Source organism: Sceloporus occidentalis, unplaced genomic scaffold, assembly GCF_023333645.1.
Source record: "Sceloporus occidentalis isolate IW3139 unplaced genomic scaffold, rSceOcc1.0.p SCAF_1, whole genome shotgun sequence".
In the NCBI taxonomy this organism is placed as follows: Eukaryota; Metazoa; Chordata; class Lepidosauria; order Squamata; family Phrynosomatidae; genus Sceloporus; species Sceloporus occidentalis.
Window position 1 is genome coordinate 261421882 of NW_028316981.1, and position 23892 is coordinate 261445773.

At 39.2% G+C, this 23892-nt stretch overlaps 1 protein-coding gene and 1 long non-coding RNA gene across 6 annotated transcripts in view; one reads left to right on the forward strand and one right to left on the reverse strand.

The window, feature by feature from the left end:
* The first annotated feature begins 1286 nt into the window (after positions 1-1286).
* On the forward strand, positions 1287-12752 carry LOC149323809 (uncharacterized). The gene is made up of 3 exons (XR_016280247.1): positions 1287-1450; positions 2771-2897; positions 12639-12752. It is a non-coding gene; the product is annotated as an uncharacterized LOC149323809 (long non-coding RNA).
* A 3285-nt stretch (positions 12753-16037) lies between these two features.
* PAM (peptidylglycine alpha-amidating monooxygenase) overlaps positions 16038-23892 on the reverse strand; it is a 198667-nt gene continuing 190812 nt past the window's right edge. For 3 of the 5 annotated variants that reach the window (XM_089492734.1, XM_089492700.1, XM_089492711.1), the window contains 3 exons: positions 20723-20926; positions 17653-17709; positions 16038-16849 (listed from right to left, as the gene is read on the reverse strand). In XM_089492734.1, coding sequence (XP_089348860.1) covers positions 16665-16849; positions 17653-17709; positions 20723-20926 — 446 coding nt within the window. In that variant the 3' untranslated portion in view covers positions 16038-16664. The remainder of the gene's footprint in view (positions 16850-17652; positions 17710-20722; positions 20927-23892) is intronic. The other 2 variants (XM_089492745.1, XM_089492722.1) reach the window with 1 other exon arrangement.

A 23892-nucleotide genomic window follows, 5' to 3' on the forward strand; every position in this document is an offset into this window, starting at 1 on the left:
CTAAACATTACTCATTCTAAACTGCATTTTTATTTCTTGATCCACATGATGAGAACCTTAATAATAAATAAATAAATGAGAACCTTCTGTGTGACTTTTTCACAGTGTTTCCTGGACTAATTCAGGAAGTGTTCCAAAGTAATTAAGGATGTTAAGAATGTTGCTGTTGTTGTGTGCCTTCAAGTAGTTTTCCACTTATGGGGTTTTCTTGGCAATTTTTTCAGAGGGACTTTGTCATTGCCATCCTCTGAGAAAATATTATTTGCCCAAGGTCACCGAGTGGGTTTACATGGCCAAGCCAAGATTCAAACCCTGGTCTCCATAATTTAGTGCTCAAACCACTGGCTTGCTATACATAAAAAAACCCTATGAGACATTGTGTAAATAATAATAATAATAATAATAATAATTAAACATAAAAGTTTTTTATTTTAGTTTCAGCTTCTTCCTTCCTTCTTCAGAGGCTGAAAGGAGAAGATATGAGTTAGTGGAATTATCATTGTTTGCTAGTCATACAATGTCCAGGCCAAATTTGCAGAATTCAGAACCTGCAGATATATAGATGGTGAAACAATGGCATTGCAGAAGAGAGAATTCCCCAGCTGTAAGCCATGTTAATGACATAACTAGAAAATAGTTCTTTCAGTAGCAAAATACTGTTCAAAAGCATCAGATTCTGTAATTTATAGTTTTAGCTGTCCTTACAGCTGGATGATAATAATAATAATGATAATAATAATAATAATTTATTTATATCCTGCCCAATCACGAAGAATCAAAGCAGGTTACAACAGCAAAGAAAATGCATAACAATTAACAATAACAACAATAATATAACAAATCACAATAGCAATAAATAGCAAAAAAGAAAAAATACATAGCAAGCAACAACAACAACAAAAAGAACAATGAAAAATGTCTGGCAATTAACATAGCAAATCAGAAATTCAAAATTAATCTCCTTAACAATAAAATAATAACACAGAAAGAATCAAAATTGCATCATGAAGAATACAAAGTACAAAAAATAAATAAATACATAACATGGTACAGTGGGCCCTTGCCTTACACAGGGCATCCATTCTGGACCTCCCCCCACGCGTAAGGCGAATTCCGCCTATGCTGCAGCCCCATTCATTTGAATGGGGCTCGTGCATGGTGGTGCGGGAGTGTGCGGTGGCGCAACGGGTATGCGCCCCATTCGTTTGAATGGGACTAGGCAGTGGTGTAGCACCTTCTGAAAACCATTTTGCTTACCCTTCTGAGTTTCTACAGTTTCAGGTCAATGATAGTGATTCAGACCTCGAAATGAAGATCAAGCTGGAGGAATCATTAACTCTGAGAGCAAGACAGAGTACTTGAATTATGTGAAGAGTCCAAAGCTCCAATGGAAGTCCTAGAGTATCCAGAAGTACCCAGTGGAAAGATTCACAAATGCTGAAATCAGGAGGTTGGTATTAAATCCAAGGGCCCGTGGCAGAAGTGCCAATTTCTTTCTGTATTTCTTCCCTATTGCAGCATTTCTGTCAGGATCCAATGTATCCTTATCCAGTTAATTAAAAATATAATAATGTTAACAAAAATTATCAAAGCACCTTGCAGGATGTGATGTGATAAAATTATAAGGGAGTTGCAGGTTCCCCCATCATGTATTCCTGGCAGATGTAACACAGCCATTGTAATATCCGCTGGGAGTTGTTTTCCAACAACCTCTTCAGGGCCACAGTTTGCCCCACCTGTCTTAGAAGAGAGGCAGATGAATCATGAGTCAACTGATGGGTCCATCTATCCTGAATAGCCATGGCTTTATTCTGTCCTAGCCCTACAGCCAATTTGGTCTAGCCCAAAAAGCCCACAAAAACCTAATTTGCTTTAGTGTTTGAATGTTTGAATGTTCTTGATGGTCGTTGTTAAACTGCCAGTACCAAGATTCCATGGGAAATTGCCATTGCATTTTGCCTCTATAACTGTAACTAGTATATAAAAAGTCCCTTGGACCCATCTAAACAAATAGGCATGGATTTAGTGGAAATCTCTGATAGCTCTTGCCACCTTTTTGTTTTAATCCCATAGGTTTCTTAAGTCCTATATGAAGTTTGGAGTTCCCTTATTCCAGAATTGATATGTTCTGGATTCCCAAAACAATCAATAAATCTATTCAATCAATAGAGGTTTTACCCAGAAGCATATCTGACTATAACCCAGTTATTATGACCTTCTTTTCCCAAACAAGAAATTTCAATTGGAGAGTCAAAGATTATTTAATTCAGAATAAAGATATAATTGAATAAAACCAAAGAAACTATGCTATTATATTTTAAAGAAAACACGACACAAGAGACTAAGAAGATAATGATGAAGAAGAAATCAAATCAGAAAGAGAGTTTAGTGGGTTATAAACCTTAAGAGACCTATAGATATGAGAGGAAAAAAATAATAACAAAATGGGAGTTAAAACTGGCTCCTTGAATGTTAGAAGAATGAATAATGATATGTTATTTATTGTGTAAATTCTGCCACCTGGTGGAGTATTTAACTCAAGATGTAATGGAATACATGTATTCATGTAATGATCTAGTTCTCACTAAGTGGTAAATGTCAGTGGCAAATACTGTATTTTAAAGCTACATGTAAGCCAGTTGGCAGTGGTCACATGTTTGTTTCTCTATAGGGGAAATATCATTCCACATAAAAAAGTAAATGAAAAGCAGAAGAGTTCTGTCCAGTTGCTCTGCATAATGCTCTGTTTCCCTCCTTATGTTGGGTACAGATAAATATTGGATCATGAGAGTATACCCACATCCTGCAAGACTGCCGCACTGCAAGGAGCTTGCCCACCTCAGAGACAACTAGGTCCACACCACTGAGGACTCCTTCTGGACACCTGTGTGTCAGAGGTCAGGATTGTGTTGACAAGGCATACTGTTGCATGAGTTTTAATAATCCACCTTTAGAGTTGGAAACAGGTTTCCTTAGAAAGAAATCCTAATTTCTACAGTAGCTTAGAAATGTTTTCTGTATTAAATGGCAGCAAGGCAATAAGTAATTGAGAGCCAGCATGGTGAAGTGGTTTGAATGTTGAACTAGAATTCAGTAGACCAGGGTTCAAATCTCTGCTCAGTCATGGAAACCCACTGACTTTTGGCAAGTCACAGTCTCTCAGTCATAGGGGAAGGCAGAGGCAAACCACCTCTGAATGTGTCTTGCCAAAACAAAACACAATGATAGGATCACCATTAGTTAGGTCACCTGAAGGCTCACATAGGGCGGCGGCGGCGGCGGCAGAGGAGGAGGAGGAGACATACTTTCTTGCTGGTTTCTTCCTTACTGTATGTGATTATAAACTTGCAGACAGTATTCGGAAGAGCAGCAAATTCCACTACACTATTGTGTACACTTTGGAGACTTTCTCTGGTTACCTTGTTATTGTGGTATTTTCCACTGTGAGAGAGTACCAGTAGTTGGCAGGGCTCTATGGAGCAGTTGCACATCACATGTTACTTTGAGAAGATTGTGATGTCCTGCCAGGACTGATTGAATTTCCCCCTGCATTTTCTTTCATTTTGGTTCAGGCCATAGATTATTTTAGTATAGAAAAGTTTATTGTATTAGTTTGTGGGAGGAGCTGTAGGTTTCCCCTGCATTATTTCCAGGTTTGGTTTGCCCTTTCCCAACATGCTCTGCTGTAGCTAGAGGTTTTAGTTGGGGAGCAGTCTTTTGCTGAGAGCAAGCAGAGAGCTGTCTTTTGGTGGCAAGCAGGCCCAGACAGCCGGAAAGGGCATTTCTTACACCTCAGCCGAATTAGTTACCATCAGCAAGTAAATAGAAGATTTCAGGAGCTGAAAGACCCTGCACCAGCTCCATTGAGTGAGGAGAGCAAACCATCAGAAAGATGACAACCTGAAGATTGCTGCAACTGTAAAGTACCTTTTGTTTAGAGCTGGGGAGGACAAAACTCTTTATTTTGTCCTTTAAATTAAATTTCCCCCCTTTTAAACTTTACATTCAGCTTCAGAGCCTTTTTTGGGTAGAAGAGTTTGATCTCACCAGGGTACCGGCGTTGCACACCCTAACCTGCCACCACCTTTAGTTGGGTGTGTCTTCACAAAGATCCTCACAGTTTTAAATACGAAGTGCAAACACTTCTGGAGAGCAGTCCAGAAGTGGGTGGTATGTTTCTCTAGTGAGCCCATCAGGCCCAAGTGCTGCCTCCTTGCTGATATATGTCTACAGACTTTCTGCATCCATACCACTGAGTGACGGCAGTGCCTGTACTCGCATCTCAAGGAAGCAAACATCTTTGGGTATGGATGCTTCTGTTTTGACAGAGGAGTATTATTGGATTTTAGGTTACATATTAATTCTGTACAAAAACTTGCAGTAAGTAACCACATCAGCGAATAGTGTTTTGCAGATATTCTTGGGTTGTTAGATTACTGACAGAGGTGTCACTAGTGTGTGAGTTGGGGGGGTGACATTTGGTTGGGCCTTCCACCTGCTGTGGTGTGTGTGTGATCCTGCTCCACTGGTAGGCCCTTCCATGTTTGGTAGGGCTGGTGGCTGGGCAGGAAAGGAAGGTGCTAACAGCAGCAATGGAACTATGGACTCTTTCCTTTCCTGTCATCATTTCTTCCCTTTCCTGCCTGGCCAGCTGCCAGCAACTGCAGTCACCAGTGCCCACCACTTATTCCCCACTTGAGTTGGTTCCCTTGGCTGAGAGAGACATGGCCGTGGAGAAGCTTGAATGGGTGGGCACCAGCGGCAGCAATTAGCTTCCAGCTGCACTGTCAGTGCCTGTCCCTTTTTCTCCACTGCCTTGGCTCTCTCGGCCAAGGAAACCAAGCCAGAAGAAAAGCCCAAACCCTGCCTTCCCTTCTGTCCCCTTGCACTCCATAGCTAAACCCCTTTTCTGGGTCTGGGCAGCCAGGGTAGGGTAGGTTGCCATCACTTGGCAGGCATTTCTGGGTTTGGCTGGGCAGCAGATGGCTAGCCAGAGTGGTGAAGGGTATGTGAGGGGCAGTTTGCCACCCCTCAGCAGCTCTTTCCAAGCAACTGCACCAGGTGACGCAAACCGTAGTGACACCACTGACTGCTGTTCAAGAAATGTACATCTATTGTGGTGTAACCACACATCTACAAGATCAGTCAACACTTTGAAAGTTGAGAGAAGCATATTTCTCCCCCTACCAATGCAAATAAGCCTGTTGAGCAATGTGCAAGTTTCTGGGAAACTACTAAACCGGCTCTGTTTCTCAAACAGTAATTTCACAAGCTCTAGAGAAAATGAGTATTTTTGCAAGAGGAGCTAGAATAATCTCTCTTCAATAAACAGATTGTTTCCACTTGATGATTCCACTTTATGTAATTCCTTCCTTAAACCAAACTTATTATAGTGTGAAATAGCCTGTGTGTACTAGACAGAAAATTCCTGCAGCCTTTAAACAAACAGATTAAACATATTCGTTTAGGTCACATAAAAAGCCATGAGTTCATAGGCCTTTAATTTCAAATTTCAACATACAGGTGAAATCCAGCAACAAATTTTTGCAAGTTTGTGGGGACGGGGTGGGGAGAAAACCTGAATATTTGGCTAAGAAAGGTAAAAAAAAAAAGAAAGAAAAAGAAAAAAAGAAAAAGAAAAAAGGAGAGACCCTCTAAACTTGTTCTTGCTTAATTTGCAAAACATTCTTTTTAAAGTTTTAAATATTTAAAAGCACAAGCAGTTTGCATGCAAGTCAATGGAAGGAGCAACTTCTACATGTAATTCCAAGTACTAGGATTGATGTTAAGCAGCTTTGAGGGGGTAATTCAAATTGGCTAACAGTTGCTATTACCTGGGAAGGATCAGCGGGGGTTGAACCAGGCTTGGCCCCGCCATGACAAGCTTAATAGCAGACCACATTGTCATATGTACCACTCAGCATCAACAGATGATCCCAAACTTACAGCGCTTTATAAATAAAGGTTAATAATAATAATAATAATAATAATAATAAAAAAGCATTATAACAGCTGCCTAACATATATTTCTGCAGCACGGTCATAATACTATAGATATCTCTGTGTGTGCATGTCTTATTTGTCATGTAGTAACTTTTATAGCCACTGGTATCAAACGCTGATTTCAATCATGATTTTTCCATTGAAAAAAATCAAATTTTCTATTCCATAACAGATCATTAGGAAACCTTTGGAAATGTATTTGTGTGCTCTTTGCAAATAATATCAGTTTGTGTATAGAGGGTTTTTTGTTTTGTTTTGTTTTTTGCATAATTTATTTTTTTAGTCATGGCAACAATGAAGAGCACTTAGACCAAAACAAATTAGCAGTTGTCCAAATTCCAAATTCCAAATGGGAATGGCCCAGCTAAAACTCACCTGGAAATGATAGTAGATATTTTAAAAGGTTGATTCATTTTGGTTGTCATTAAAGTTACAGTACCCAGTTTCAAGCCAAGGGTCAAAAATGGGAAGCATCCTAGATGCAAAAATGTGGTTTGTCAGGAAACAATGACTTTGTCACAACTTTTGTGGTTGCTGTCCAAGTTGTCAGTTTCAAGTTGAAGTTCCAAGTTTTGGGGGAGGGGTCATCTTGGAAGTAAATGCGGTGTGTGTGTGTGTGTGTCTGTGTGTGTGTTGCCATCACTCAAAAAGGTATTTTTAAATGGCTAGGAAACTGGAAAAGGCTCTTTTAGTCAGTACTGTTCAGATTCCTGAGCAAGGAAGGAGAAAACTAAAGTACTTCTGCTAGGATTCTTTAGGTTTAAAATGGTGGGAAAATGAAAGACAGTTGGTAAGCTTTCTGGTGGGGAAAAAGGGGGGGGGGGCAGGAAAATAGGAGGTATCACAGACCCCTTTTCAGCATACTAGACATGGACCTAATAAGCATCACATATGCTTCAATAAAATACAGAAGACTATCTAAGGCAGGGGTGGGTAACTGGAGGCAGGGGCTACTCCTCCCCCAGTCCACCCCTCCAGGGTACACCCCCCATCAAACCAAAATACCTCAATTTTCCTCTGAAGACCTTATCAAAATGACAGAAGGAGGTGCATCCCTTCCTGTTGCCATTTTGAAAGATTGCAGGGGGAAATGGAAGCATTTTCTCTGTTAACCTAGGAATAGCAACAGCAAGTATAGGCACCTCTCTTCCTGTTGCCATTTGGAAACTGACTGCAGAGGGAAAGGAAGGCATTTGAAGATCCTGTAGGGTTCTGGGGTGTCTGTAGGAATAAATGGCGGGTGTTTTTGGCATGTGTTTTCACGTTTTTGGTGTGTTCTATATGATTTTAGGACAGTGAGTGCCCAGAAATGGGCCAAAAAAACTTTTTAATGGGAGGTGTGACAAAGGTGGGCTCTAGAGGCCACATGTGGCCTGTGGGTGCACTTTCCTAACTCCTGCTCTAAGGCATTGTTTTTGAGATCCCAAGGGAGGAGGCCAGGGGAAGGCCAAGACACAGATCCCAAGATTTCTGAAGATAGGGCTGGAAAATAGGTTTATCAGATTCATCAGGTTAAAAGAGGATGGAAGGTGGAAGAACAGGAGCCTCCACCTTTTTGGGATATTAGATATATGGCACTGGATATAGTTAAGCTACTATAGCAGTAAACATAATCTTCTCCCTTCCCAAATTTTTTCTTGTAGAACATTATTCACTGTAGACTTGCAATAGGAAGGCTTAACGAATTAAAAACTTGCATGATACAGAGAATCTGTAGCGCTAATTACAGCCTTATTATCGCAAGACTGAATATTACTGCATTGTTGGCAAGTGACAGCCCACAGGCCAAGTCCAGATTTATATGGGGCCTTTAAGATCTTAGAATCATAGAGTTGGAACTGACCACAAAGGCCATCCTGTAGACAGTCCTATGGGATGGTCATCCAGTCTCTGTATAAAGATCTCCAAAGAAGGAGACTCCATCACAATCTGAAACAGTGTATTCCACTATCAAACAGCTCATACTGTTAGGACGTTCTTCCTAATGTTGAGTTGGAATCTCTTCCTATAGCTCTTTTCCTGTAGCTCTTGATTCACTGCTCCGGGTCCTATTCTCTGGAACAGCAGAAAACAAGCTTGTTCCATCTTCAATATGACATCCCTTCAAATATTTAAACAGGGTTATCATATCACCTCTTAACTGTCTCTTTTTCAGGCTAAACATACTCAGATCCCTAAGTCTCTCCTTATGGTTTCCAGACTTTTCACCATTTTGGTTGCCCTCCTCTGGGCATGCTTCAATTGTCAAATGTTTTTCTTGAACTGTGGTGCCCAGAACAGGACACAGTTTTCCAGGTGAGGCCTGACCAAAAAGAATAGAGTGGTATTATTGCTTCCCTCGATCTAGATACTATATTTCTATTGATACAGCCTAGAATTGCATTGGCTTTTTTTAGCTGCTGCATCACACTGTTAACTAATGTTCAGTGTAGTCTACTAAGACCCCTAGATCCCTTTCACATGTACTGTTATCAAGCCTGATGTCCCCCATTCTATATCTGTGCATTTTACTTTTTCTCCCTGTTGAAATTCATTTTGTTAGTTTTGGCCCAGCTTTCTAACCTACTAAGGTAATTTTGCATTTTGATCCTCTCCTTTGCTGTATTAGCCACTCCTCCTAATTTGATGTCATCTACAAATTTTATAAGTATACCATTTATTCTTTTATCCAAGTCATTGATGAAGATGTCGAATAGAACTGGGCCCAGGACAGAACCCTGTGGTATGAAGAAGAGTCATTGTAATAATATATCCCATCTCTCTATCAAAGATAATCGAGATGGCTTACATATTATAACTTCATACAGGATCCCAACATCCCCATTTTCCTCCTCCCTGAAAACAAGAATTAAATTGTTGAGCACCCTTTGGGTTTGGCTGGTCAATCAATTGCAAATCCACCTAACAGTTGCATTGTCTAGCCCACATTTTGCTAGTTTGTTTGCAAGAATATCATGGGGGACCTTGTCAAAGGTCTTACTGAGTTCAAGATGTGTTATATCCACAGCATTCCCTTCATCTACCAAGCTGATAATTTTATCAAAAAAAGAGATAAGATTAGACTGACATAACTTGTTTTTGAGAAACTCATTTTGACTTTTTGTGATTGTGGCATTCCTTTCTAAGTGCTTACAGATTCTTTATTTAAAGATATGCTCTAGAATCCTCCCTGGTAATGATGCCAGACTAAGCAGGTGGGAATTGTTTGGGTCCTCCCTGTCCCCTTTTTGAAGTTTGGGACAACATTTGCTCTCCTCCAGTCTGCTGGGACCTCTCTTGTTCTCCAGGAATTCTCAAAGATTATTGTCAGTGGTTCTGAGATTACGTCTTCCAGTTCTTTTAATACCCTTGATGAATCTTGATGAACTTGACTGAAGGTTGCATGCTCGGTGCCACAAAAATACAGGAGCACTATGGCAACATGGAGCTACATAGGTCAGTTAAAAACAAAAACAAGGCCTTTTGTGAAATTGCCATTAGTTTTCTGACTCCAAATCAGTTTTCTAGGCAAGTTTTTTTCAGAGTGGGTTTGCCATTGCCTTTTTCTTAGGCTTAGAGACTGTGACTTACCCAGGGGTTTCCATGACTGAGTAGGAATTTGAATCTTGGTGTTCCAGAGTCCTAGTCCAACACTCAAAACTACATCACACTGGTTCTATTCCCATAATTAGCTATATATATATATATATATATAGAGAGAGAGAGAGAGAGAGAGAGAGAGAGGGGAGGGAGGGAGTTGTGGTTGTTGTTGAGTGCCTTCAAATCACTAGCAACCCTAAGGCAAACCCATCACAGTGTGTGTGTGTGGGTCTAGTGAGCTTGCAATACAAAACATTATTCATCAGTCTTACTCAACCAACCACTAGGTGGCACTCATTGCAGTCTTATGAATTTTGACTATGGAAACAAATCCCAGCAATTAAGTACATTTTTAGCCAACTGATTGTGTCCAAAGTAGGGCTGGAAAAATTATTGTTAGTTTTTGTTCTGTAGCAAAAATGGAGGGGGAGAGTTTCCAATAGACAGGAAGCTGTGATGAAAAAAAGAAAATAGCTGTCAGATTACTTGCCATTTTGGGGACTATTTTTGCAACAATATATGTAATTTTTTTCTTCACAAAACAAAACCAAAACCCCCTGTATGTACAGAAGACACCATTTTTTGTTTCCAGAAAGCACTTTCTCCACAAAAATTGTTGGGTGGGGGGTGGGGGGGAGTTGTGCAAAAAACTCAAAAAACATGGGCACGTCTCCACAAAAGCTGTTGAAAACTGGAAATTTTCATTTTCTCATGCAGAAGAGAAAAAACCTACAGAAATTATTGTCCTACATGGAAGGACAATGTATGTGATAATTTATTTCACTAGTCTGAAGTGCCTACAAGAGAGGGTTGCCAGGTGTGCCTGATTATAAGGGATGTTCTGTATTTGAGGGGTAGAAATCTTGTCTCTTACAGGGCTGTCAGATAGCCCTTATTATGAGGGACATCCCCTATTTAATGGCTTGAAAACTTTTCCTTCCATATAGGCTTAGAACATTATCACACAAACCCTGTTCTTGTCACACTCGTGTTAACTAACAAAAATGCAAACATACCAGTTTGAGAGCAGCTATTCTTGTACATCTTTGCCAGCATGGGACTGGGGCTGCTGCCACCATCCCACTGTCTTCCAGGCTCCCCTTAACCCTGCCTTCTTGCCCTATGCCCTATCCAAGGTGCCTTTCATTTACTTTATTTTTAAAACACAATTCTGCAGTGGTAATGCTATTTTAAGTTTTTTTTAAAAAAACAAATCAGAATCATTGCATTAGTTGTTCTTTTTGTCCTCTGACAGCAATATACAAAAATAGTCATGAGTTTGTTCTGCTTAATGACCAACTAGGAGAAATGTCCCCAGTTGGAATGTTTTGCTTTTTTGTGACATTATAGAGACAGTTCCTGACTATTCAAAGACTTTGCAAAAACTAGTTCATGTGGCAATCATATCTTAAACTTGTTTATGCACAAGTACCACTGATATCAGATACCTGCATCTAGAACAACAAAGTGAACTCCCCAAATATGGCCTTGTAAATAAAGAGGGTGAATATGACAACATCATATTTTTCAGTTGTTTGGAATGAAAGAAGAGCTATTTATTTCCCCTCTGCTTGATCTGCTTGAACAGTGTGGCATCATCATATAGAATAGATTATTTACTAACGTGAATACTAAAATGTAAACATAAAATGTTAAAAAAAAACCTGAAAATTTAAACCGATGAATTATTCCAGTTATATGCATGTCAACATAGTTTTGTGATCCTGCTAGCAAGTTTTACATTTTAGGAGAGAAGAGAGGTTAATAATTTTTGCCATATGACATCTACAATTTCAATGGACATTTTACCCTTGGCAAGTTAGATGCACTGGGAAGTGAAGAGACAGTCTTGAATATTTGTCTTCATGTCATGGTACTAAAATGTGGAAAATTAATTGTTCCAAGCTGGATAAAATGCTTGTTGAGCTGCAATACAGAGATAAGCTTTTGTGATACTGCATATATACTCCACGAATATACTATCTGTTTCTTGAAAAATGAAGGTGCCCCATTATGGATCAATAGAGCTTTCGAGATTTTTTGCATGGCAAAAGTCAGTGTAAATCATTTTGATTATACAAGGGATTTGTAATGGGGATCAAGTGGAGAAGGGGCATTAGAAAGAAGCAGATGGTTTTGCACTAGTGGTTTTTCCCCCATTGCAAGTGAATCATGAAGGGATAAACAGTTATACTTTACTGTGTTTTCTCTTCCCCTTCCCCTTTATTTTCTCTGTGACTCTTAAAATGAAAAGAAAGTTGCTGAAGACCTTCAGCTAATATTGAAAATATAAAATTCAGACAAATGCATAACAGAGATAGAAAGTAAGAAAACAGAAAAAGAGGTTAAGAAAGAGGAGAGAAACAAGGGAAAGGGATAGGTATGTGAGAGAAGGTATAGATTAAGTAAGAAGGCATGTAAAAATAGGAAAGAAGGGAACAAGAAGGGAAGTTTGGAGGGGAAGAGATAAGAGAGAAGGAGAGGCGAAAGGAGTAAGTTGAAGGAACTAATGGATGAAAAGAGGGAGTAATAAATGAAAGTGAAAGTGAGAACTGGTGAGAAGAAGGTGTGAAGGTATGTGGAACGGATGAGTAAGAAGAGATTTGTGGAAGGAATGAAAAAAGTGTGAAGATGTGTGGAATGGATACGTAATGATGAGACAGTTAAGAGATAAAAGATGGAAATGTAATGTATAACACAAGGTTCATAGGGGAATGGACTGATCATTAATGAAGATGAAAGGATGATGTTGGTGTAGGTATCTCCATAGGATATTTGATGCAATTGTGAGTGATAGGATGTTGAAGTCTTTGGAGTGTTTTTAATGTTAAATATGTTCGTATATTGTTGAAATGAAAAACAAAAATATATTTTTTAGAAAGATAATATTTAAAATATAAATGAGAAGAAGAAAAAAGGAAAAGGAATAAAAGTGTAGGATGTGGTAGTGGGGATTGATATAGAACATTCCTATTGTTAATACAGCCAAGTTCAAATGATGGTAGTCTCAGTTCAGTACTAAAAGCAGAAACCGTTTCCCCTCTTGTCTTTTCAAGCCTAGTACTTTTTGTCATGATGACCCAGGACTGCAGAGACAATAATCGGAAAAGTGAACCAGACGTGGCAGCCTGAAGGAACACTCATAAATCAAGCTGAGGAAAGTGAGGGACTGGATAGTCACTATAACACATTACTCCAATATACTGCATTGATCTATAAATTCTGATTAAGTACTAAAGTACACTGCTTAATTGAAAAACTCTACTTAATCAAGATGCCTCCCAGGGAACCAATTTCTACCTAATGATACTTGATAGCAAGGACAGCTGCTTAATTGGGATGGTAATTTCACATAATTGGAACACCTTCAGGTAACTTCATACTGCTTAGGTCTGCAGGCATGTCTCTGATTCACACTGCGACTTATCTGCTCTTCAAACAGGAGATAGATCCCTGCTTCATTTCATACACTTATCTACATTGAACTTCCAAGACAGTCTACTCAGTTTGATTCTCATAGCTGCTAGACACCTTGAAAGCCTGTTTCAGCAAGTGTATAACAATGGATATCTTGGGTTTAGTGCGTCAACCTGGAACCAGGTGACAATGCTTTCCCTTTGAAATCTCCACTCGCTATTGTTTTGCCCACCTTTAATCTCTTTTTTCCGTGTTGGGTATTTAACACTACATCCAGGGACAAGGAAGTGCTTTCGGGGGGGGGGGGGGGGAATCAACATAGATTGTTGACAAAATACTGTTGTGTTGAACAATTCTTCTGCACATTATGCACACTGCCTAGTAGGTGCTTATGATTTTAGTTACAGAGTAAAACAGTGAATTTTCCACGCTCCCTCCACTCCCGCTGCTTTGAAACAAACAGTGGCCACAGTAGGTAAAACCTTGAAAAATGTACAGCATTTGATAAAAAACATCTGGTAAAAAATTTTGGTAAAAAATCTGAAACTGAAGAAATGGGCAGTATTCCATACAACTAATGTACCCATTCTTTAAGAAATTCCTGGTTTTTGAATATCATTGTTATACTATACATTTTTTGCATAAGGTACAACACATTTGTATCTCATACTTTAAAAAACCCTTATTTTGTAAACAAAATTCTTTTCAATTTTAGTTACTTATAATACATTGATGGTGAATCAAAGTGTTCTTTGGATACCTCCTCTCTCTGGCCAGCATTGGGGAGGATCATCATCGTAACTGTTGACGGCATCACAACCATCCCACCCAGATCAAACCTTGGTTATGAAGCTTGCATTTTGCTTTAGTTTGCTTGCTCTCCTCACATCCATTCCTCCTCAGAGTTCCAAACTTTTCTCCTAATAAACATACCATGAACAAACATACCAAAAAGTACAACCAAATAAAGCTGCAAAGTAAATCTGCTTTATGCCTGAGTAAAGATAGATCTCTGGTCATTTTCTTCTAACTCCTAGCAAATCACAAGCTTGAACAGGGAGAACAGAACCATTTACTATTTTATCTAGTTTTTAAATTTTATTCCCTGCTCTTCAACCGGGTTATTGGGGCAGTTGATAATACTTTAACCTGCACTGTATTACAAATTAAACTTCAAGCAATGGTGGTAAAAGAAGGCAAAATTGCACAAAGACCCATGTTGATGTGATGATATTCCTATCCTGAAGTCCTGACAGTTTTAAAAATGAGAGGAAAAGTATGCAAGCTACATTGGGAATGAGGGGACAGAGATATTCCAGACTTGATTTCAGTCAGAATTGATCCCATTTTGCTGGCTATTTGCCATGAGTTGGGAGAAGCTCCTCCTGGCACCAACAGAAGACTACTGTTGTAAATAGAAGGGATGTATGTGGAAGGTGACAGCAGGCATTCTCACCAGAAATGTGGCAGCTTAGGCTCTCTTTTGTCTGCTTCTTTTTAAAATGTCACCTGTCATGACTGAGGACTTGAATAACACCTTGTCTAGGTTTGGCAACTAATTTTCTCTTTCAGGCCACAAAATTCTGGAAATATATGCATGAATAACAGTGTCTAAAATTTTCAGTTCTGCTCAGAAAACATTGTTAGAGATATGGGTCATTGAAATTCAGAGCAGAGAATGGAAAAGACAGATTCTGTGTTTTATTATAAAAAAAGTTTGAATAGCAAGTGAACTTAGCCAGTTTGCATATATGATTCCAAGTGCAAAATTTGGTTTTATATGACAGCTATAGAATACACAGCTCTCCTACTGGATAAATCTTCCTCTTATTTCACTTCCAGCACAACCCATTAGTATAGCATCCTTTAAAAATAGATTTCCTAGTTATCAATAGACTGTAATATAGGCCAATTAAAATGTCATTTTTAATCATGTTTCTACCATGTGGCTGCTAGATTAGCTTGTACATGGTGCTTGTGTTTGCAAAGAGTTGCTCCAGGAAAATGGCTTGCTGTAAAGGGAGATCCTGGAAAACCTTTTATTCGTCAAACTACATTTTCCTGATAGCACACAGCAGTGACAATTTGTAAGGTCTAGTAAAACAAGGATAAAAAAACCCCAGCTACTGTAGCATAGTATCAAAGACTCTAAAAGATTCCAGTCCTATACAGAAGTGGCTCCCAGCCTTTGGTCCTTGATTTCTTTTGATTTTCAGATCTTACAAGCCTCAGCTAACTTGGCCAACAGTCAGGAATTATTGGAGCTGCAGTCCTAAAACATCTGGAGGCCCAAAGGTTGAGAATCACTGCAGGAGCAGGTTAGCTAAGAGTAACATTTACAGCAGTCAGTGGAACTTATATCTAAGTAGATCCAGACAAAAGTGCACTAGGAGTTCAGACTGTGCATCAGCCATGAATTCAGTAAGTCATCTTACAATACACCCTACCTCTCAACGTCAGTCCATCTGCAACCCGAGAATAATACTGGCGTAACTTCAAAGAGTTGTTATTAGGATTACTGAGATTTTACGGGTTTAAAACTCTGAAGTGTTTTATATGTACTAAGTTTTAAAGCTGTATGTTCGTATAGGAATATTAACGACTATACTGTATGACTGGGAAGAGGAAAAATAAAGAAATAAAATTAATTCTATGCAAGCTGACACACAGGTTTCCTCTTAACTCTGATAATGTTTTATTTATGTAAATACCCTGTAGTTTTGATATACAGGCCAGATTTTTCTTTTCTTTTTTTTTGGAAAAAAAACCCCCTAACATAATTTATACATGTAATGCAAATTTAGTTTTAGGTTTTTAGTTTGCTTTTCAAAACAAAACAAATGCCACATAATAAAACATTTTCTAACTATCATACAAAATAGCACTTTGGTTGTTTTCTCCCCCCTCCCAGCTGGTAAAAAGTAGTGATAAAACTCTGTATGTTTTAAGTGATTTGAGGTATTGTTTACAAATGTTGCATACAAAGACCCATTTCCCTCTTCCCCAAATGCAAAAATTCCAAAGTACACTCTGACAGCTAATGCTCTGCGAACACTTTATTACACAAATTACATTCAGCTTCTGAAAATAGTGTTCTAACAGTTTAACCATCTAAAAATAAGACATCCTGGGAGCACACAAGTGTGGAGGAAGAAGAAGAAGAAAAACATTTTAAATAAGAGGCTTTTATAATCTTTCCCCTCAAAGCAACAGAATGCCAGTGATTCCTTTTCTTAAAAAATAGGGGATTCTAGCAGCTTTGTTTTATTGTGGCACTGTATTTTTTTCTGTTTTGTGATATGTTAAGGGCATAGAAAGTGAAAAGGCACAAAAGAAAAATTGGAAACTGAAAAATATTTTCTTTAAGCAGAGACTGGGACTTATTTACAAATATAGAGAAGGTCCCCAATGAAGAAATACTACTACTTTAAAATCATTACTGAAATTAAAATGGGATTGTTCTGCTTTATTAAAGGATTCACATAGGACAATGGCACTGATATGAAATGCTCACACCCAAAAATCAAAATGGAGCAAAAGAAAAAAAAATGTGTACAGCCTCACAAAGGACTAGTACAGTTTACAATTAAATACACAAAATTTTGAAACGTGCTAAATCTGGCAATTATTGTAGGATCATACAATGTAGAAATCAAAGACCAGTTTCAGGAAGAAGATGGTGGTAACACTGGAGGCTGAGGAATAGAATCTTCTTCTTCTGAATCAGTAGCATCATCCTCATCTTTTTCTTGATCACTTCCTTCTGTACTAAGTCGGTCAAATCCTTTTCGGCTGTAGCCTGCGCGACTTGCAAAGAAATTCCCCAGGTTCAGGCCTCCACCGCCCTTTCCTATAAAAAGAAATATATTTTAAGAAGGGATTTGTGTGGTCATCTTCCCCACATGCTTGTTATTACATATGGCCATCTCGATTTTTGGTTTCATTGGTTTGGTTTTAGCTCTGTTAGTTTCACAGCTCCTTCTTGGGAAGCCTGTTGGGTAAAGTAACTCCATAAAAGAAGCATTGAATAGTCTTTTCGTCACCTAGCTGAATGCAGTCTATACCCCTTTTTCATTTCTTTTCTGGCAAGTGAGAAATGAGATAGTCACAATATAGGTTTTATACTCAAAAGCTCTATCCCCTTTCTTCCTCACGTCAAAGCTTTTTCTTGAAGTTGGCCCAGGGATTATTCAGAATTTAAGGCTGGGAGAAATAATTGCAGCCATTATTTTTCTTCTGCTTCTTCTTGATATAAAGGAAAGGTCTGAGGAAAGGAGATCAATTTCTTAGTATTGTTCTCAGACTGTAGGAATGCTCCTGTGTTCCTCATCAAACTCTACCGAATCATCAGCTCCCAAAGGCTTTGCTCGGTAGATAACAGGGGTGACTCATCAGCATTACTACAGTCTTCTCATCAAGAATAACTGCCGGATTCATTAGCAGAAGAGAGACAATATGTACTAGGAGCAGGCAGGCATTTAATGCCTAATGGAGAAAGTCAAAGCAAAGTGCACTTGCTACACAAATTAGGAGCCAAGAATATTTCCCCCACAGGTCCATACATTTCCAAGCATTGAATACGCTGGTGTTTATCTGTACAGAAATAAACTTTGGCTTTCAGATGGACAACACTATGCCTTGCCCTTTACTTACCTCTAAATCTGCCCAGGATTCTCCCTGAACTTGAATCAACTTTATGCTCAGCATCAGCTATAAGAATGAGACATATTTCTAAATCAGGTGAAAGAACCCTGAAGTGGGATTATATTAATGAAAGACAAACCAGAAAATACAGAAGGTTGTGAGCAAATCATGCTGTGTGGAAGACAAACAGAAATTGTAGCGCGTCATTATTAGGTGGGTGATGGTTTCAGTGTTTCTAGCTGGAAAATTAAAACCATTGCAAATGACTATGACCCATGGGTCTGCGCAGGCAATCTTAGTCTGTCTGTCTGTCTGTCTGTCTGTCTGTCTGTCTTTCTTTGAGTGGGGAGCTGGGGGAGTGTTCTGATCATTGTTGCTTTCCCTGTAAACTGAATGGATTTGGAGACAGAGTAGGAATTTCTACTCTCATCTTCATGTGCTGATTCAACACAATTTCTCAGTATGTGACAGCTCTGTCTCTGATCCTCTGGGGTATATCATCACTTCTCACACTAAATGCTAACAGACACTGAACTTGAGATATGTCCCTGGAAATGTCCAGGACCAACTGAGATAAGGGGGGGGGGGGGGGGGAAAGATACACAAACTTATTTCCTTTTAATTGCTTTTATAATCTTCAACCCCAAATTAAATTAAAAATTTGTGGAAATAGAGACTGTGAGGGGGCAATTTCTTAATTCTACAAGTGGAGGAAATATTCTGCAGTTTCTTTTTATCTCCATAAAATAAATAACTGTTTTAAAAACAACCAAGCTGCTTTTTCAAAATGCTAATTTAGGTATTTCCTAAAGTATTCCCTAAGCTAAAGTGTTTCAGAAGACTTCTTTTTGAAGAACATTTCTAGTTTTTTTCTTTTTCTTACTCTCTTGAACAGGGTAGAAATAATGTGCGCCCAATCCACATCTGAAGCTCACAAAGACCTCCACATCCCCAGTTTTGCCGGGGGGGGGGGGGGGTATAATTTTTCCTCTAAATCCTTGTTAGTGGCCTCAAGATGTTTTGGGCTCAATAAGGGCATTAAAGATGCATGTCACTTCATGTTTTGGAAAAAGGATTTATTTGTAGCCTAAAACAATTTGGGTAAGGTGAGGAATGACAAAATTACTCCTCCCAACAGAAGATAGATACATTCTGTTAAAAAAGCAGGCATAGTCCAGGGGGATTTTGGCTGCCTAAGATCCAGTGAGGGTCATGTGTGACTCTTGGATATCAGGGCCTTTTTCGATCTCTGTCCTAAGGTCATTTTGCTAATTTCCCCCCACTTTTTTCCTACCATTTTTAGGAGTCTCTCACACAATATTCCAGAATTCCCCTAGTGATGGAGCACAACAAAGTACAGAGAAAGATTTCCAAGCTGCCATCACAGTTCCGGTTGCCACTTGTGTTCATGGCACTATGGAGATAAAAAGAAACTATGCAGAATCTCTCCTCCACTTGTAGAATTAAGATCAAATTGCCCCCTCACAATCTCTGTATCCACAAATATCCACAAACTATTTTAAAGTAATTTGTGAATGGCTACAATTATTTATTTATTTATTCATTCATTTATTTAAATATCGAATGAATATCCCACTTGTGGACTTAAGGCTGAAAACTAGGGCTAGGCTAAACCATCATGGATAAATATTTTTAAGTATATAAAATAGAGAGGTTTCAAAGATTCCCCTAAGCACACCTGCTGCCACTGTACCATTTTGCAGTATTTTTTTTATTTAGTCTGCCTTAGAAACTGTTTAGCTTTTACTGTATTACTTTATTCTTCTTGATGGTTATATGATTCAGGCAGAGGTGGTTTAGCTTGGACTGAAGCCAAATGAGAATAAGGGCACTCCTAACCCTTATCCAAATGCCCTTCAAGAGGGTTCAGAAGGTTTCTGAACCTTCAAGAAGTTTTTGAACCTCCAAGATGAACAGGTTTCTGAATGGATAATGGTTTGTATATGTAGTCTCCTCTTCCCACTCTCAGTTTAAACATTAAAAGTAAACTCATGTATATGAGCATCTTACCCCCCTCTTTTTTTTTTTTTTTTTTTTTAAAAAAAGCTATTTAGGAGTAAATTCAGACAAGGAACATCAGATTCCTTGGAAGCCCTCCCATCCCTTTATACCTTCAATTCTGTTCTAAATCACTCCTTCATTTTGGATATTGAAGAGGAAAGCCTTAGGAAGGGGATTTGGAGTGGACAAATGGGAGTTAAGCATCACCCCTTCTCTACTCAAAATTCCACAAAAACTATTTCCTGGCTTTCATTACACGCAGAATTGTATAATGTGCAGTTCTTTTAGCTTGGAAAAGTCTGAAGTTATTGCATATCTATTTTTACTGGACTAGATAAGATATAAATTTCAACTTTTTTTGTACACACAAAACAAAGCAGCAGTCTATACATTTGGTATGTATGCTAACTAGTGCCAAACCTGAACTACTTGTACTTCCAAACTCTATTCATTTAGTTATGGCTATACATCCTGATTTTCTTATACAAATGTAACATGAGTTGGCTTAATAAACGAGTACAATTAAACACTACAGAAGTTGTCATATACTAAAACCTCTACATCATATAGAAGTTTCTACAGTCTAGAAGTCTGAAAACAGAAAATGTAGAGCTGTCAGTGTTAGGACAGAGAATGAATGCTACATGAGAAGGCACAGATGGATTCCGAAGAATAAGATGGAGACAACCAAAAGGGAGAGAGCTTATTCAGCACTTGAACAGGACAGCAAGACCACCACATAATTAGCTGTGCTTTCTTCAACTATCCATTTTGAACAATCTATTTTTTTGTGAACTCACAGAATAACCCCCTGCTACCGCTAAAGCACTACGAGAATTTTTAATCTTAGCTGCAAAGTGAAAAGAACATGTTTTGAACTGAGAAGGCCAAAGGTATGCTCAAAGTGTACATCTTTGAAGTTACTTACGTCTGCTCAAATTTGACTGCTGTACAGCAGTGGGAAACAAGCACTGCACATATTTTTACTATGATATTTACATAAAGGATTTGGATATCAAAAGGTTTGTTGTTACCATATGAAGAGTTACTTAATTACCTCCATATAATCTTGTCTTTCTCCACCAAATAAATACTGCAATTGCCAAGAGGACTACAATTGGAATAATGAGTAGTGTTGTAATAAGAACAACAGAAACCTCTGTGTTGGCTTGCTGGACCACGTGATGCTTTTCCTCTTTCTTTAACAATTCCTTTGATGTGGGCTTGCTTGTCAATCTGGCTTCTATAACAGCCTCTGTTTCTTTAGGAAGAGAAGAGATAGAACACTGATTAACTTTATAAAGACATGCAGATGAATTTTCTGTCAGTTTACTAAGGGCCAGAACAAACCAGCAGCTTCAGCCAGCTTCAAGCCAGTTTGGGGATGTGGCATTTACACACACCCCAACCCCAAGTTGCCCAGACGTCGCACCAGTGATTACATGCCAGGCAGTTTTGGGGCGATTTGGGCGTGTGGTATTTAGATGCCACATGCTCCCAAGCCAGCTAAAAGCCGGCTTTCAATCCGCCCCAACTAGGAGCTCCTATTTGGGCTGGATTCTGGCCAGATTGGGGCTGCGGCATGTTACAAACAATAATTAGCAGCAAACAAGATGCCCTTGCTGTGAATTTTGCTACCATATAAAGGGAAACCTTGCCAAGAACAAGTGTCACAACTTTTTAGTAAGAGAGACAAAAGGGTCCACAGTGCAATAAACTGTATTTTCCCCCTTCTCATGTGCATTGCACTATATATATCAGGCTATTGTGATAACTGTTTTTGCTAGGGTCAGATACAGAATCTCTCTACTCCCCTGACAAGAAATTGGGGGAAAAAAATACTGCTTTGCCCTACAGTTACCAGAATCTCCTAATTGGGATGGATAGTGGCCAAGCAGATTGGGGCATAGATCTTTGGACTATGACTCTGGAGACCATGGTAGAAATTCCTGCTCAGTCACAGAAACACATTGGATGACCCTGGGCAAATCAGACTCTCAGCCTCGGAAGATGACAAGGAGAAACCCCCTCTGAACAAATCTTGCCCAAAAATCCCATGATTGGGTCCCCTTAGGGTCACCATAAATCAGAAATTACTTGAAAGCACACAACAATAACAACAACATCTTGTCTAAGCTCTGCACTTGACACAAAATGAATATTGGAGACTAACTGGTACCTGTTGAACTGAATAGACTTAAAAGCAGCTTTTGCTCATGTAAATTCCTTTTTGGATGGGACACAAACAGCTATTTTACTGTCCTTGTGCTCTATTAAAAAAATCTTCCACCACAACGCAGCATCATGCCCAAGAAGGGCTGCTGCTGTTCATTCTTACTAGAGAGAAGGGGAAGGAGGTGGTTTAGACCACAAATATCAAGTTGCTCTGAGCTCCAGGAGGAAGGAAACAGTGGGTACACTCCATTTGTGAATGAAACATCCCTTCCCCCAACTGAGACCAGGTTCATTATGAACTGCCTTTTCCTCCCTTTCCCATCTCCTGGGCCTTGACAGATGCCTGATGGTGGGAAGATCTGGGACTGTGCACATGGAGCAACATGCATATGTAGGACCTCAGCCACTGAGCTCTGCGAAGTTGTGTCTTTAGGGGGATGTAAGCCCATCCTGCATGCTGAATCCTTATTCCCCAATCTTGTTTTCAGCTCATCAGGATAATATCTGTTTTGTTTGGATTAAGCTTCAGCTTGATTGCCCTCATCCAGTCCATTATTATTGACAAACAGTGGTTGAGAACTGAAACAACCTTCTCAAATTTAGGTGAAAAAGAGAAATAGAGTTGGGTGTCACATTGACAGCACTGCATCTTTGAACTCAGGACAACTTCTCCTAGTGTTTAACAGTTTAAAAGCATTGCATGGAGTATTGGAGACTAACTGGTACTTGTTGAACTGAATAGACTATGTGAATTGTTATCTCAAAATAGGCAACCTTTAGGTCAAACCACATTTTCAAAGTAAAATAATAAAATGCCAGTTTTGCCATTGGAAGCTTTCTCACTGTGATGTAAGAGCTGATTTCTCAAAGGTTGAAGATGCAATCAAGCAAGGTGTTAACAAAAGTAGCAGACAGCCCTGGTGGTGCAGTGGTTGAATGCCTGTACTGCAGCCACTCACTCAAAACCATAAGGTTGCGAGTTCAATACCAGTGAAAGGGCTCAAGCTTGACTCAGGCTTGCATCCTTCCAAGGTCACTAAAATGAGTACAGAGTTGTAAACCACTTAGATACTGTTAGTTCAGTATGGAGCGGTATATAAAGGAAGCTGTATGTTTGTTTGTTTTGATGCAGCAATTGGTTTTAGAGAATGAGATTGTGATGGGACTGAAGACTGAGAGAGTAATGATTCAATGACGATCTCGTATGGGAACCAGTCTCATGTGTCTGCCTAGTAGATTGCTTATATGAAACAAGGTATAAAGCTCTGGATGTTGATTTCATTATAGATGAATGTTCATCATCTTTAATAAATGTTTTTGCTTTTTGTGTTCATAGATATATCCTGATATGAAGACTTGCTGTTAAAACAGATGACCCTTTAAAGTCTGCTTATGGTGTCTTGGAAGTGCGGCGTTTATATGATGCATACTCTGAAGCTGTCTAGAAGCCAGATGGCCGCTCAGACATGGGCAGCTTCAAGGCACTTATACACTGCATGCTGCTGGAGTGGCTTGAAGCCACCATGGGGCTAAGGTGGAGTGGCAAAAGCTAGCTTTTTGCGGAAAAGGAGCAGCTCTTTGCCTCTCCTTTTTCGGCTGTACAGCAGTGGGAAACAAGCACTGCACATATTTTTACTATGATATTTACATAAAGGATTTAGATATCAAGGCCGATTGGTTGCTGCAGGCCCAATTCATCTTTGGAAGGGACAGCTCAAGCTGCCCCTTCAAGGTCGTCGGTTTCGGCCCTTAGTCCTTTAGCAGGAAGAAAGATCCAACAATCAATAGGGAGTTGTAGAAGAGTGCTAATGCCAGTGGGTGTTCCCTTTTGTTTTGTTTTTTGTAGCACTGAAGGCTGAAAAACAAGTGAAGACAAACTCAAAGATGTTATCAAATCCAAGGGATGCTTCCTTCTATCCTGTATGCCTCGAAAGCAAGGCAAACAGAAGTGATGTTATGGCCAAGTGACCTTATGATCTTGAGCAAATGTTTACAAACACCCTAAAAAGTGGTCAACTTTTAGTAGCCAAGGCTGTGACCTTACTGCATACT